The 13,798-nt window shown below is 42.4% G+C and overlaps 1 protein-coding gene and 1 pseudogene across 1 annotated transcript; one reads left to right on the top strand and one right to left on the bottom strand.

Annotated features, from left to right (window-relative positions):
* Positions 1 to 1,699: 1,699 nt before the first annotated feature.
* Positions 1,700 to 3,185, bottom strand: LOC124104074 (serine/threonine-protein phosphatase 2A catalytic subunit alpha isoform-like; annotated as a pseudogene).
* Positions 3,186 to 3,525: 340 nt separating this feature from the next.
* On the top strand, positions 3,526 to 8,444 carry Rpusd2 (RNA pseudouridine synthase domain containing 2). The gene is made up of 3 exons (XM_046461251.2): positions 3,526 to 4,190; positions 5,430 to 5,726; positions 7,057 to 8,444. The coding sequence occupies exons 1-3, from the start codon at positions 3,564 to 3,566 to the stop codon at positions 7,789 to 7,791; spliced, it is 1,659 nt and encodes a 552-aa protein (XP_046317207.1). The 5' UTR covers positions 3,526 to 3,563; the 3' UTR covers positions 7,792 to 8,444.
* The last annotated feature ends 5,354 nt before the right edge of the window (positions 8,445 to 13,798 follow it).

The raw sequence follows: 13,798 nt of genomic DNA on the forward strand, positions 1-13,798 counted from the left end.
CAGTGGTGGAGTGCCCATAGGTTCAATCCTCAGTGTATGTGTATACTTTTTTTAAGTTAAAAAAAAAAAACTCTATAAAGCAGAAAGTTTTGCTAAGAACACCTTCTTGTTCTCAGACCCTACCTGTTGAGGGCCACAGGGATGACGCCTGGCATTTTGTCGGAAGGGAGTGGTTGAGAGGTGATGCCAGCCAGCCATTGAGATGATGATGGTTATGTTAAGCTGTGTATTCAATTGTATATAGACCTTTACTGTCCAGCAATGGGGCGGCTCTTGCTGCCTTCTGGTGCCCACTACTTTGAAGTTCCCATTGAGTTCTCACTGGATCCAAGAGGGTAGGCGCCGACCCAGGGTGGGGGGGTGTGGGGGAGCTGGGAGAGTTCCCGGGGAGTGTGAGTGGAGTACTGGTGGAATTCGGGCAATAAAGTTTCCTGTTTGGGGTTGGGGATGTGGCTCAAGTGGTAGCGTGCTTGCCTGGCATGCGCGCGGCCTGGGTTCGATCCTCAGCACCACATACAAACAAAGATATTGTGTCCGCCAAAAACTAAAAAATAAATATTAAAAAATTCTCTCTCTCTCTTTAAAAAAAAAAATAAAGTTTCCTGTTTGAATATACAAGTGCTTTGTGGCGGCACCTACCCTCATTGTGGACTTTTAAATAATTTCTTTAAAAAATTATTTTTAGTTGTAGATGGACACAATAATTTTATGAGAGAGAGAGAGAGAGAGTTGTTGTTTTTTATTTATTTATTTATTTATTTTTTTATGGTGCTGGAGACCGAACCCAGTGCCTCATGCATGCTAGGCAAGTGCATTACCACTGAGCCACAACCCCAGCCCCTAATAATTTCTTAATACTTGAGAGATGGTGACTTCACTTTGAAGCAGTTTTGTTCTAACATACCCACAATCAATGGAAAATGCAACCTCTTATTTGAGGAGGGAGTTGGGAATCTGGCTTTTTAGCATAGGAATTTCTAATAGCAGTGGATACCTCCTGCTGCTCTGGAGTAAGAGTAATCTGCAGTCCCTCAGTTTGATGAGACTGATGATTTAACAGAAATAATTTAGCAAAAAAGACTTCTCTTACTCCTCAGAGTGCTAACGCATATGATAAGAATGCCCTAAATCAACATTAGCATTTTGTATCATAAAGGCCCAGTAAAGGTTAATGCTCATTTTCCTGAATTAGACTGGACATTTGTACCTTTTTTTGGTATCATAGCCTCTGAATGCCTATTTGGAGGAATCCCACTCTGGAAACTAAAGGTCGGAATTTTCTTTTTCTAGGCACCCTAGAAGTGAAGACTCAGAACTGTGACCTAGGGTTGGCTGATGAAAAGCTCCCTTGCAGGACTTTGAACTTTGTAAGAGTGACACAAAGTTGCAGGGAGATTTGGAGATTTCTAAGAAGGGCTGTGAGGCAAGGAGTACTTTGGCACAACAGGGTAGTTATAGCATCTCAACTATGTTTCTTCTTTGGCAACAGATGGCTGATTTTCAGAGAACTTTGCTTCCTTTGATTTGGCCCTTTTTGCTGAGCCTGTTCTCCAGATCATTTGCAAATTCTGTGAGGCACCAGTATCTTTTCAATAACCCTCTCTAATGAAGTTAACCAGTGTTGGTTTCAGCATTTGGCATTTATAAACTCTGGCAATACATTTTCTGATCCACTTGCAGCTTTTTTTTTTTTACTTTCTCAGTTCTTAGTTCACAAGTTTATTATAAAAAACACTGCAGTGCTCTTGTGCAGTAACATCGTCTTACAGGAGGGAGAGAAACAGTTCTGTTCAAAACAACTCACCAGGTTCTGACAATAACAAAGAACAACATGGGGCTGAGATTTGAGTAGGGAATAAACTGAGTGCAGACAAATCATACAATTAAATTAAACGGTTTCCCTGAAAATAAACAAAACGATTTCAAAACTCACAAGTAGAGGGGGGGGGGGCTTAGTAGTTATTTTTAAAAATGTTCATTAAGCTCCAATGATTGTTTGCTGCTAACCTTATCTACAGTCATGCTGAGTAAAGCTATAGCTAAAAGGAAGTTAAATTGTATTCACGGGGTGTTAATGTTTACATCTTATTATCTGCAGTCTCTCAGAGAAAACAAAAGTAACTACAAATAGCGCTATGCCAGAAACTGGTTTCTTGACCAACAGTGTTACTTCAGCATGCAAGGAACTGGTTCATTCTAAAGTGGTCACGGCTGTTGATGACAAGAGGCTTTGTATTTTTATACCACATCTTTTGGTCCATGTGAAAACAAGTTTTTTGAATGTTAACTATTTTTGACACTTTGGAGTTACTGTTGCTCTTCCCATTTCCATTAGGTCAATATATGGTTCATGACAATACTGTACAAGTTTAAAATTTCATTACAGGAAGTAGTCTGGGGTATGACGAGTAACATGTGGTTCGCCTCTAGGAGGTACTGGATCAAAATGCAAGAAAGAATATTTTAGAGTATCATCAAGTTCCATGATTGCAGCTTGGTTACCGCAAGGATAACAATAGTTTGGAGCACTGAAAATTGTTACTACATTCCGATCATGGCACCAGTTATATCCCTCCATCACCAGCTGGTGAGCTCTAGACACTAACGTGAGGCCATTGGCATGATTAAATGTTTCAGAAATATCTTGTCCAAATGTGTAACCAGCTCCTTGAGGAGATATATCCCAACTACCACGATCATCAAGTCACACATTGGACCCTCATGGGGAACTTCTTGTAGACGATCAAATGCTCTGATATGATCCAGTGTGTCTATGGATGGTGAGAGGCCACCATGTAGACAGAAGATCTGCCCATCCACCAAGGCAGTGAAGGGAAGATAGTCAAAAAGATCTGTAATATTTCCAAACATTTGCATTTCCGTAAACTTGTGTAATCTGCCTGCTCTCGTGATTCCCCTGAAGAATGGTGATGCGTTCCCGGTAATGAACCTTAAGAGTTACCACTTGCAACTTTAATGGGCAAGTTTATCAGTATGGGAGCATATTGGAGGCAAGTGGGAAATTCTGAGTCTTTCTCATGCTGTCAGAAAGACGGACAAATGTGAAAGACATTTGTATGTGTTGTGAGGGAGGAATTTATTGAGATATGTCACATATTATAATATTCAGTCATCCTAAGGTATACATGATTTTTAGTATATTCACAGAAGTTGGCAGTCTTCATTTTGGTGATGCTTTTTGTTTTGTTTTTATTTCAAATCAAGCTCCTTTCAAGCGTTTCTCCAGATCCAAGGAATTTTGAGCAGTCGTCTACATGCAAAGTACACGAACGACTCCTGCGACGGCTTTTATACAGAGCAATCCCAAATATTTTCTTTATGAAATAACGCCAGATTTCCCTCGTCGGAGAAGTTATGACTGCTTTTGGTAAGACATTCTCGCAACCTCACAATTCGCCACTTAGGTCAACTCTTCCAACTTAATTCAATTTGTTGAATTAACTCACTCAATCGCAGACGCGGCCTCGGCACTGGGCCTCTCTGATTGGCTGATGCCGAGTGACGTCTTCAGACAGCGACACCGGAGCGCCGGCTGAGGGGTTATGTGGCTGGGCCGCCACGGGTGGCTCGGGGTTGTGGTACAGGGGCGCTTTGACCTCCGGCCCCTCAGCCTAGCTTGGACCTGGGGTAGCTATAGGGGTCCGATGGCGGGAACACTGTCCACCCGAGCTGAGGCAGCAGACGGGCTGAGGGCTCCGACTCAGCAGAACGGAGACGCTGGTAGCGACGCTAGGGTTGAGCCGCTTCCAGGGCGCCCCGAGCCCGGGGGCCCAGTAGTGGAGCCAGCCGCGGGGATCGTGGAGCAGACTCTAGGAGACAAAGAGGAACCTTCGGCCCTAGCCCCAGATCCAGGCAAGCGGAAGAAGCGGCGGGGCGCAACCCGGGAGCGCGTAGTGCCGCCCCCAAAGAAACGGCGGACTGGGGTCAGCTTCAGCGATGAGCACTTTGCAGAGACCAGCTACTACTTCGAGGGCGGCCTGCGCAAGGTGCGGCCCTATTACTTTGACTTTCGAACCTACTGCAAAGGCCGCTGGGTGGGCCACAGCTTGATGCACGTCTTCAGCACCGAGTTCCGAGCCCAGCCTCTCGCCTACTATGAAGCCGCGATCCGGGCAGGCCGCCTGCATCTCAACGAGGAGCCAGTACAGGACCTCAGCATTGTGCTCAAGGTGCAGTCCTGATGGGGCTGGCTAGAAGGCGGGAGAGGAAAGGATCAGGATTTTTGGTTTTGTTTTTCAGACTTGGAATATAGGTGTGGGAGTAAAATTATGGTAATGCAGAAGCGTTTTCCTTTTCACTTGGAACACTCCTTTTTAGCCTCTGCTTCCTGTCTCCCCAAGTAGATAGCCTGTTTGTGCTTCAGAACTCAGCCTGTTTGTGCTTCAGAACTCAACCTGTTTATGCTCCCCATCAAGGTGGCTTCCTTGTTTCTAAGGAACATAAGTTGGAATTATCATAGTTCCTTTTTGTATGTTGTCTTGTGGCAAGGGCACTACCCACTTTCTACCCTACATCTTAGATCTCTGTACATAATAGAGTGATAATAGAGGCTATCATTTATGTCTCCTGGGTGTTGGGCACAAAGTTAAGCATTTTACGTAATATAACATTGAATTCTAATGACAGCTTTGTGCAGTAGGTATTGCCACCCCATTTTGTTTTTAAGAAAACTGAGGAAAGGTAAAGCAACAGGGCCACTTCCAAAGTTTGTGTTCTCATAACTACTGTTTAAACTATTTATCATAGAGCCTGACATGTAATACATTGTGGGATGTCAGGGATAGAGACCAGAATTGTCTATACAGGTGCTTTGACCCCTTTAAAATTTTGTCACATCAAGAGGTACCAGACACCTCTGTTAGTAACACAAGGCAATTTCAAAACTTAGGGATTTCCTCTCCTGTCCCAATTATGAAAAGTATAGTTCTGGTCTAACCCTCATATTTTACAGATAAGGAAACTGAGTTCTAGAGAAATTGACTTCTCCAAGAACTTGTAGAGAGCCTATGGCAAATCCAAGTGTAGATCCCATATCTGTGGATTTAACAACTTGATATTGTTGGTTCAAGGTCACAAGAAGTGATGATTCAAGAAAGTTTTAACTTCACTTTAAAAATTGCTTTTATAATGTAACTTTAAGTTAGAGAATAAACAAATAAGCAAAACCAAGACATCCGTAATCTCACCTCTTAGAGATATCATTAACTTTTTCATACTTTTTCAATGCCTGCTATCTCTGTGTGTATGTATTTTTACAAAATGAGATAATACTATACACTTTTCGTTTTCTGCTTAAGCATATACTGTGATCCTTCTGTGTCAATAAGGAAAAAAGGAGAATGAGGTGTGATGTTGACTGATTACAGACATATGGTTCCAAGCTGACAGGCTACCTGTGTTTTTGACAGGATAATGATTTCTTGCGGAACACGGTGCACAGGCATGAGCCACCAGTTACCGCAGAGCCTGTTCGCCTGCTAGCTGAAAATGAAGATGTGGTAGTTGTAGACAAGCCTTCCTCCATTCCTGTCCATCCCTGTGGCCGCTTCCGACACAACACAGTCATCTTCATCCTGGGCAAGGAGCACCAACTGAAGGAGCTACACCCATTGCATCGGCTTGACCGCCTTACCTCAGGAGTGCTCATGTTTGCTAAGACAGCAGTTGTCTCTGAAAGAATTCATGAGCAGGTTCGGGACCGGCAGGTAAACCAGGCCTTTCTCTCCTGTAGGTCACTTCCTGGGCTCATGAGTGCTCTGTGTCGACAAGGTGTCACAGAATTCTATATCTGAAATGGGCTTCTTGTTTATCTGTCCAAGCTTCCTACTTGAAAGTCATCACCTAAGGTGTCAAAGACAGATTACCCTGTATGTTTCAAAAGATCTTTAGAGATGGCATACACTATCCTTTTTTTCCCTTTATTTTTAAGGCAATTGAATTCAGGATACTATACCACTGAGTTCTTTCCATCCTAGCCCTTTTTATTTAGTTTTTAAAAATTTGAGACAGAGTCTCACTAAGTTGCTGAGTCTGGCCTCAAATTTGGGATCCTCCTGCCTCAAGTTCCCAGTCTCTGGGATATAGGTGTGCACCACTATGTCCAGCTTATACTCATAAACTGTCTTTCTTGGTAATTTGCTATTTTGAAGTTTTAGAGTGCTGAGAGACGAGGGAAGGTTTTTAAGATTTTAGAAGGGCTAGGGATTTAGCTCAGCAGTAAAGCATTTGTCTTTCTCCATTCCTGTCCATCCCTTGGCTGCTTCCAATACAACACAGACATATTCATCCTGGGCAAGGAGCACCAACTGAAAGACCTACACCCATTGCATGGGCTTGACCACCTTACCTCAGGCTCTGGGTTTGATCCCCAACACACACACCCAAAAAAAAAGAAAGAAAGAAAGAAAGAACAAAGAAAAGAAAGATGTTGGAGAAAGCCTGTTTGGTGGGAAAGCTCTGGTTGAAGATGGAAGAGGTTTGTGTAGAAGTTTACTGCTAATGATTATACTTTTGGATGCAGAGTTGGAATTCTGCATCTGGATCTGGATCATTTTAAGTGCATGCTTATGACAGCCCTGTGAGGAATATGTTTGGTTTTTTGTTTTGTTTTTTTGGTACTGGGGATTGAACTCAGGGATGCTTAACCACTGAGCCACATCCCCAGCCCATTTTTGTATTTTATCTAGAGACAGGGTCTCACTGAGTTGTTTATGGCCTCACTAATTTACTGAGGCTGGCTTTGAACTCGTGATCCTCCTGCCTCAGCCTCCTGAGCCACTGGGTTTATAGGCATGTGCCACCATGCCTGGTGAGGAATAAGTTTTTTTTTTAATCTCACATTTTCTAGATGAGTTATTGGGACTGAAAGAGATTAAAATAATATACCCAGGATCATGAAATTGGTAAGTGGTAGAGCTGGGTTTTGAATCCTCTTCTTTCTGACACTGGTGTATTCCTATCACTCCACAGATGGTTTAGACTCCTCAAGTTTATAGACTTTATGCTGACTTTCTCCTTCTTCCCTCCTCTTCCTAGCTAGAAAAAGAGTATGTGTGCCGTGTGGAAGGGGAGTTCCCTGCCGAGGAGGTGACCTGCAAAGAACCCATCTTAGTGGTATCTTACAAGGTAGGGGTGTGCCGTGTAGATCCCCAGGGCAAGCCCTGTGAGACTGTGTTCCAGAGGCTGAGCTACAATGGCCGCTCCAGTGTGGTACGATGCCGGCCACTTACAGGCCGTACCCACCAGATCCGAGTCCATCTTCAATTCCTGGGTCACCCCATTCTCAATGACCCCATCTACAATTCAGTGGCCTGGGGCCCCTCTCGAGGAAGGGGTGGCCATATTCCCAAGACAGATGAGGAACTGCTCCGGGACCTGGTGGCAGAGCACGAAGCCAAACAGAGCCTGGATGTACTAGGTCTCTGTGATGGTGACATGCCCCCAGGACTCACAGACTCTACAGCCCCCTCCTCAGAGTTGGCCAAGGACGGCCTAGAAGAGTTGGCCACAGCTCCCCAGAAGACGGATGGAATAGTTGAAGCAGTCCCTCAGGATATGGACACAGTGGACTTGGCACAAGGAAAGGCAGCTGAAACAGATGTTATGAATCAAGAGACAGACCCACTCTGTGCAGAATGCCGGCTGGTGCGACAGGATCCCTTACCCCAAGACCTTGTGATGTTCCTGCATGCCCTCCGCTATAAAGGACCGGACTTTGAGTATGTTTCACCTTTGCCTCCCTGGGCTCAGGATGACTGGCAAGAAAACTGAAGGCAGTAACCAATGGAGGGATTGCTTCTTGGGGTGGAACAGGGATGAGCCATGGGGCAGGGGCTGACCCTATGAGCTGGTACTCAGGGTTTCCATAGGATTGAGTTTGGGCTGTAAGGGACGTGTTCATACATGCTACCTCCTTCCTTCTCCCCAGCTAGAATCTGGGAGCTTTTTGGTTTGTAAATATATCCTTTTTTCTAACACCTTATGTAACTGATTTTCTATTGCTGCTTCTTTTTTTTTTTTTAAATCAATAAACTTCACATAAAATTAACTGCTTTAAGATGTACATTAGCGGGCTGAGGTTGTGGCTCAGTGGTAGAGTGCTCGCACACATGAGGCACTGGGTTCAAACCTCAGCACCATATAAAAATGAAATAAAGATATTGTGTGTACCTACAACTAAAAAATAAATATTTTTAAAAAAGGTGTACATTAGTGGCATTTAGTATATCCCTGATGATATACATCCATCACTTCTTCCAAAACATTTTCCTCACCTCGAAAAGGAAACCTGTACCTTATTAAGCAGTCATTCCTATTCCTTTACCTCTACCCTCTGGTTACTAGGAATAGTAACTATTAATCTGTCTGCATTTATGGTTTGTCTGTTGGGGACATTTCATATAAATGGCATCATATAATATGTAGCCTTTTGTGTCTGTCTTTTGCTTCAGCATAATATTTTCAAGATTAATTTGTAGCATATATTAGAACTCCATTCCTTTTTTTTATGGTGGAATAATATTCCATTGTGTGTATGTGTATATGTGTGTGTGTGTGTGTGTGTAAAATAATGTCATCTGTGAATAGAGATATCTCTTTCTTTCCCATTTGGATACCTTTTATTTCTTTTTCTTGCCTAGTTGCTCTGAATACAACTTCCAGTACATTTTTTAGTAGAGGTGGTAGGGTAAAAGTAGGCATCATTGTTTTTTTTCTGATCTTAGGGGAAAGTTTTTAGTCTTTCACTATTGTGTATAATGTTAGTTGTGGGCTTCTCATAAATGCCCTTTTCTATATTCTGTGAGTGTGCATGTTAGATTAAACCCAGGGTCTCATGCATGCTAAGCACATTACTAACACTGAGCTATACCCACATCCAAAGACCTTTTTTTTTTTTTTTGGTACTGGGGATTGAACTCAGGGGCACTCGACCTGAGCCACATCCCCAACCCTATTTTTTATTTTATTTAGAAACAGGGTCTCACTGAGTTGCTTAGCGCCTTGCCTTTGCTGAGGCTGGCTTTAACTCGTGATTCTCTTGTCTCTGCCTTCCAAACCGCTGGGATTACAGGCATGTGTCACCGCGCCCAGCCATGGCATTTTTTTTTTTATATTTTTTTAGTTGTTGATGGACCTTTATTTTATTTATTTGTATGTGGTGCTGAGAATCAAACCCAGTGCCTCACACATGCTAGGCAAGTGCTCTTCCACTGAGCTACAACCCCAACCCTGAATGATTTTCTCAACTTTTTGTGTGTGTGTGTGGTGCTGGGGAATTGAACCCAGGGCTTTGTGCATGCAAGGCAAGCACTCTACCAACTGAGCTATGTCCCCAGCAGGACATTCTTAATGCTTGTTTCTTACCCTAAATTTCTGACTGGACAATACTTACTTACTTTATTTATATATTTACTTACTTACTTATTTATTTTACCAGGGATTGGACCCAATGGTACTTAACCATGAAGCCACATCCCCACCTCTTTTTATTTTTTATTTTTAATTTTGAGACAGTGTCTTACTAGGTTGCTTACAGCCTCACTAAGTTGCTGAGGCTGGCTTTGAATCTTCAATCCTCCTGCCTTAGCTTCCTGAGCCTCTGGAATTACAGGTATGTGCCACCATATCTGGCTTGTCTGGATAACCTTTTGATTCTTCTGTCCAAACAGAAGTTTTCTCTTTTCTGTTCCTTATGCTGTACATGTACATGTTGTTGGGTTTTTTGTTTGTTTTGTTTTGTTTTGATGGTACTGGGGATTGAACCCAGGGGTTCTCTACCACTGAGCTACATCTCTAGCCCTTTTTATTTTATTTGAGAAAGGGTCTCACCAAATTGCTGAGGCTGACCTTGAATTTGCAGTCCTCCTGCCTCAATTTCCTGAGTAGTTGGAATTACAAGCTTTTGTTGTTTTGTTTGTTTTGTACACATAAGGAGAACCATGATTTTTGTTTTCAGGCATCATGGGGTGAATGACACAGTGTCATTAATACTTCCATAGCTTTTGACAAACTTAATAATATTGAGCAGTGATAATGTGGGTAGGGAAAAACAACTGTGTTTATATTCTTAACATTAATCCATACTGGTTGTTAACTACCCATTATATGCCAAACCTTTTTAATGCTGTAATACAGAGGTGAATGCCTGGTCCATGCCCTAGTTGAACATGTATGATGAAGTGTACAAAGGGAACCAATAGAGATATGAGATAATTCTGTCTGTTAACAGCACAGATTTCTCAGAGGAAGAGGCATTTAACAGTGAGTTGAATTTGCATAATAGAGACATAGGAGAAGAATTCCAGTTAGAGGAGCAATATGAGAGAATATATTATTTTCTCCATTCAAGAGATAAAGGTATATTCCTGAGATAAAGAAGAGAGGAGAGACCAGGCGTGGTGGCACATGCCTATAATCCCAGTGGCTTGGGAGGTTGAGGCAGGAGAATTGCAAGTTCAAAGCGAGCCTCATCAATAAAGGCTCTAAGTAACTTAGCAAGACCTAATAAATATATATAAAAAGGGTTAGGGATGTGGCTCAGTGGTTAAGCACCCCTGGATTCAGTTCCTGGTACCAAAAAAAAAAAAAAGGAGAAGCCAGGTGTGGTCATGCACACCTGTAATCACAGTGACTTGATTACAAGCCTGAAGCAAAAGATCACAAGTTCAAGGCCAGCCTAGGTTCAAAAATAAGAAATAAAAAGGACTGGGGCTATAGCTTACTGGTAGAACAAACTGTGTTCAATTCCCAGTTTAAAAAAAAAAAAAATCCAAGAAAGCAGTTTTGGGACATTTGGCTCTCAGGTCCTAAAATATGGCTCACCGTCACTAACAATTGAAACCTAATCATGGCTTGTATATCACAAGGGATTCTGAACTGCAAGGCATTAAACATTCCAGGTGATTCAGGATCCTCATGGATCTGAGTATTTGCTCAACTTCATGAAAAACCTTGTCTTTATTCCATGAGCCAGTCAACTCTCCTTATCACTGAGACCCTCTGTAACTCAGTAGCTCTAGGCTACTGCGGGCAGGAATCAGAGGCTCAATAAAACTCATTCAGATATTTGAGTGACAACTATTTGCTAGGTTTACATTAGGCTCTGTATATAATGTGAATAAGATAGATAGATGCTGCATCCAGGTGAACAAGACACCCAAGATGTGCTGCTGAGCAGCCCACATCGCCTTGGCTGTTATATGTCTTGAAGTTCAGAATCCCTTGTGATATACAATCCATGCAAAGCTTTCAATAGTCAGTGACAGCAAGCAAGACTCTGGGACCCAAAGGCAAAAAATGTCCTGAAGCTGCTCTTGGGTCCTCCTCAGCAGTTTTTTGTTTTGTTTTGGTACTGGGGATTGAATTCAGGGGCACTTGACCACTGAGCCACATCCTCAGCCCTATTTTATATTTTATTTAGAGACAGGGTCTTACTGAGTTCCTTAGAGCCTCTCCATTGCTGAGGCTGGCTTTGAACTTATAATCCTCCTGTCTCAGCCTCCCAGCTGCTGGAGTACAGGCATGTGCCACCATGCCCAGCTCTTTTTATATTATATTGTTTTTTGAGACAAAGTCTCACTAAGTTGCTGACACTGACCTCAAACTTGGGATCCTCCTGCCTCAGCCTCTTACAGAGTTCATGGTTGGATTAACCCATACATGAGCTTCCCCTCTCATTGACATGAACGTTACTGAAAAGAAACAAATTATTCCTAAACCAGAGGATGAGGTTGCATAAAAGAAAAAGATCCTAGAAGAAATTGAAAACTTATGGGAATACATAAAGCATAAAATAAATGCAAATAGAAATAAAAGAAAAAATGTGTTCATGCTCTTAGGGAATATACAGTAAGTGTACAGCACAACATGGGGAAGACCAGTAAATAGTTATTAACATGATCTGTGTGTCAGAAGGAGGGAGGTAGAGGCTACCTCATTATCTAGCATGGTTCCTTCCAAGATTCTCAATGGGAGCATTAGCTTTTGCCCAATTGCCATCTTAGCTCTTCAGTTTTGTATTTCATTCTCTCTAGCACTGTTTATTCTATTCTTAATAGTTAAGTCAGTTTTAACTCTATGTATTGGTTTAAATTTAACTAAAATAGAATTTAAAATGCAGTTCTTTTGTTGCAGTAAGCCACATTTCCAGTGTTCAAAGCCTATTGGTTTAGTAGCTACCACATATTGAATAGCACAGATATAGAACATTCTTTCATTGCACTAAGTTATATAACACAGCATTGCTTCAGAGAGTCTCTACACTGGGTGTGGTGGCACACACCTGTAATCCCAGCAACTGGGGATGCTGAGACAGGAGGATCTCAAGTTTGAGGCCTATGGTGAAGTGGCCAGTGCCTTGCTAAGGGGTCCTTTTTCCTGCCCGCGGAGGGTGTAAGCCACCAGAGAAAAAATAAAGTCTAGAATAATTAGTGAAGAACAAAGACACAGAGTCAGAAAAAAATAGTTTTAAAGGATGGAGCACCTGATATGTTAAGCCCACACAGAAGCTGAAGTTGGACAATTAGAAAATGGTTTATCAAGGAGATACATCAAAGGCAGAGATAAGGTTGCAAGGGTGGAGTCTTACTTCATGGTGTCTTGCAGTCAGCAGGTAGATTGGCATCTTGGCAGATCACACCCATCTCTGAAGGCTGTGTGCCTGGATGGTTATAGCAGATAGGTTATCACCCCATCTCCCGTGCTGTGTGGAATCAGGCAGAGCGGAACAGAAATTCACATGTATTTGGGTGATCTCACCCTGTGGGACTGCCAAGGGAAGTTCCCAAACACCAGCTGTTTATATTCACTAGGCTGAGATGCCAATGTAGTCCACACATAGCCCATGGATGGCTCTCAACAGAGACTAGCCTTAGGAGACTCTGTATCAAACTAAAAAGAACTGAGGATGTGGTTCAGTGGCAGAGAATCCCTGGGTTCAATCCCTAGAATTAAAAAAAAAAAAAGTCTACACAAAATGAATTGAGTCCATTACAATGAATTCCACTAGTCTACAGACACCTAAAAAATGGAGAGAGAGAGAGAGAGAGTGTTAGAGCACTCACCTAGCACGGGCAGGACCCAGGTTCGATCCTCAGCACCACATACAAATAAAGGCATTGTGTTGTGTCCATCTACACCTAAAAAAAAAATTTTTTTTAATGTTAAAAAAAAATTTATTTTGAGAGGCCGGGATTATGGCTCAGCACTTGGCCTGGCACGTGTGAGGCACTGAGTTTGATCCTCAGCACTGCGTAAAGATAAATAAAAGTAACAGAAAGGTATTGGTACATCAACAACTAAAAAATATTATTTAAAAAATTTTATTTTGAGACAGGGTCTAGCTAAATTTCAGAAGCTGGCCTTGAACTTGCCATCCTCCTCCTGCTTCAGATTTCCTAGTAGCTGGAATTACAGGTGTGTGCCACCATGCCTCACTAGGTGCTAGAATATTTATACAGACCTGTGGAAAAGGTACTTCCCTATAATGGAAGTATAGTTCACTGGTTGAGTACTTGCCTACCACATATGAGGCCTGGGTTTATTCCCCAGCACTTCAAAAGAATAAACAAAACCAAATTATTTCCTTTAAGGAATTCAGGTTCAATCTAGTTGTTCATTTCTATAGATCGAAGTTCTTGGATGTGTTTTTTTCCCCTTGTTAATTGTTATCCTTTCAAAGAAAATTTAATTCCTGCCAGGCGTGGTGGTGCACATTGTAATCCCAGTCATCAGGAGGCTGAGGCAGGAGGATCATGAGTTCTAAACCAGCCTCTGCAAC

The sequence above is a fragment of the Marmota monax genome, unplaced genomic scaffold (assembly GCF_021218885.2).
Source record: "Marmota monax isolate L192 unplaced genomic scaffold, Marmota_monax_Labrador192_F-V1.1 WCK01_AAM20220418_F8-fsc00001, whole genome shotgun sequence".
Taxonomy (NCBI): domain Eukaryota; kingdom Metazoa; phylum Chordata; class Mammalia; order Rodentia; family Sciuridae; genus Marmota; species Marmota monax.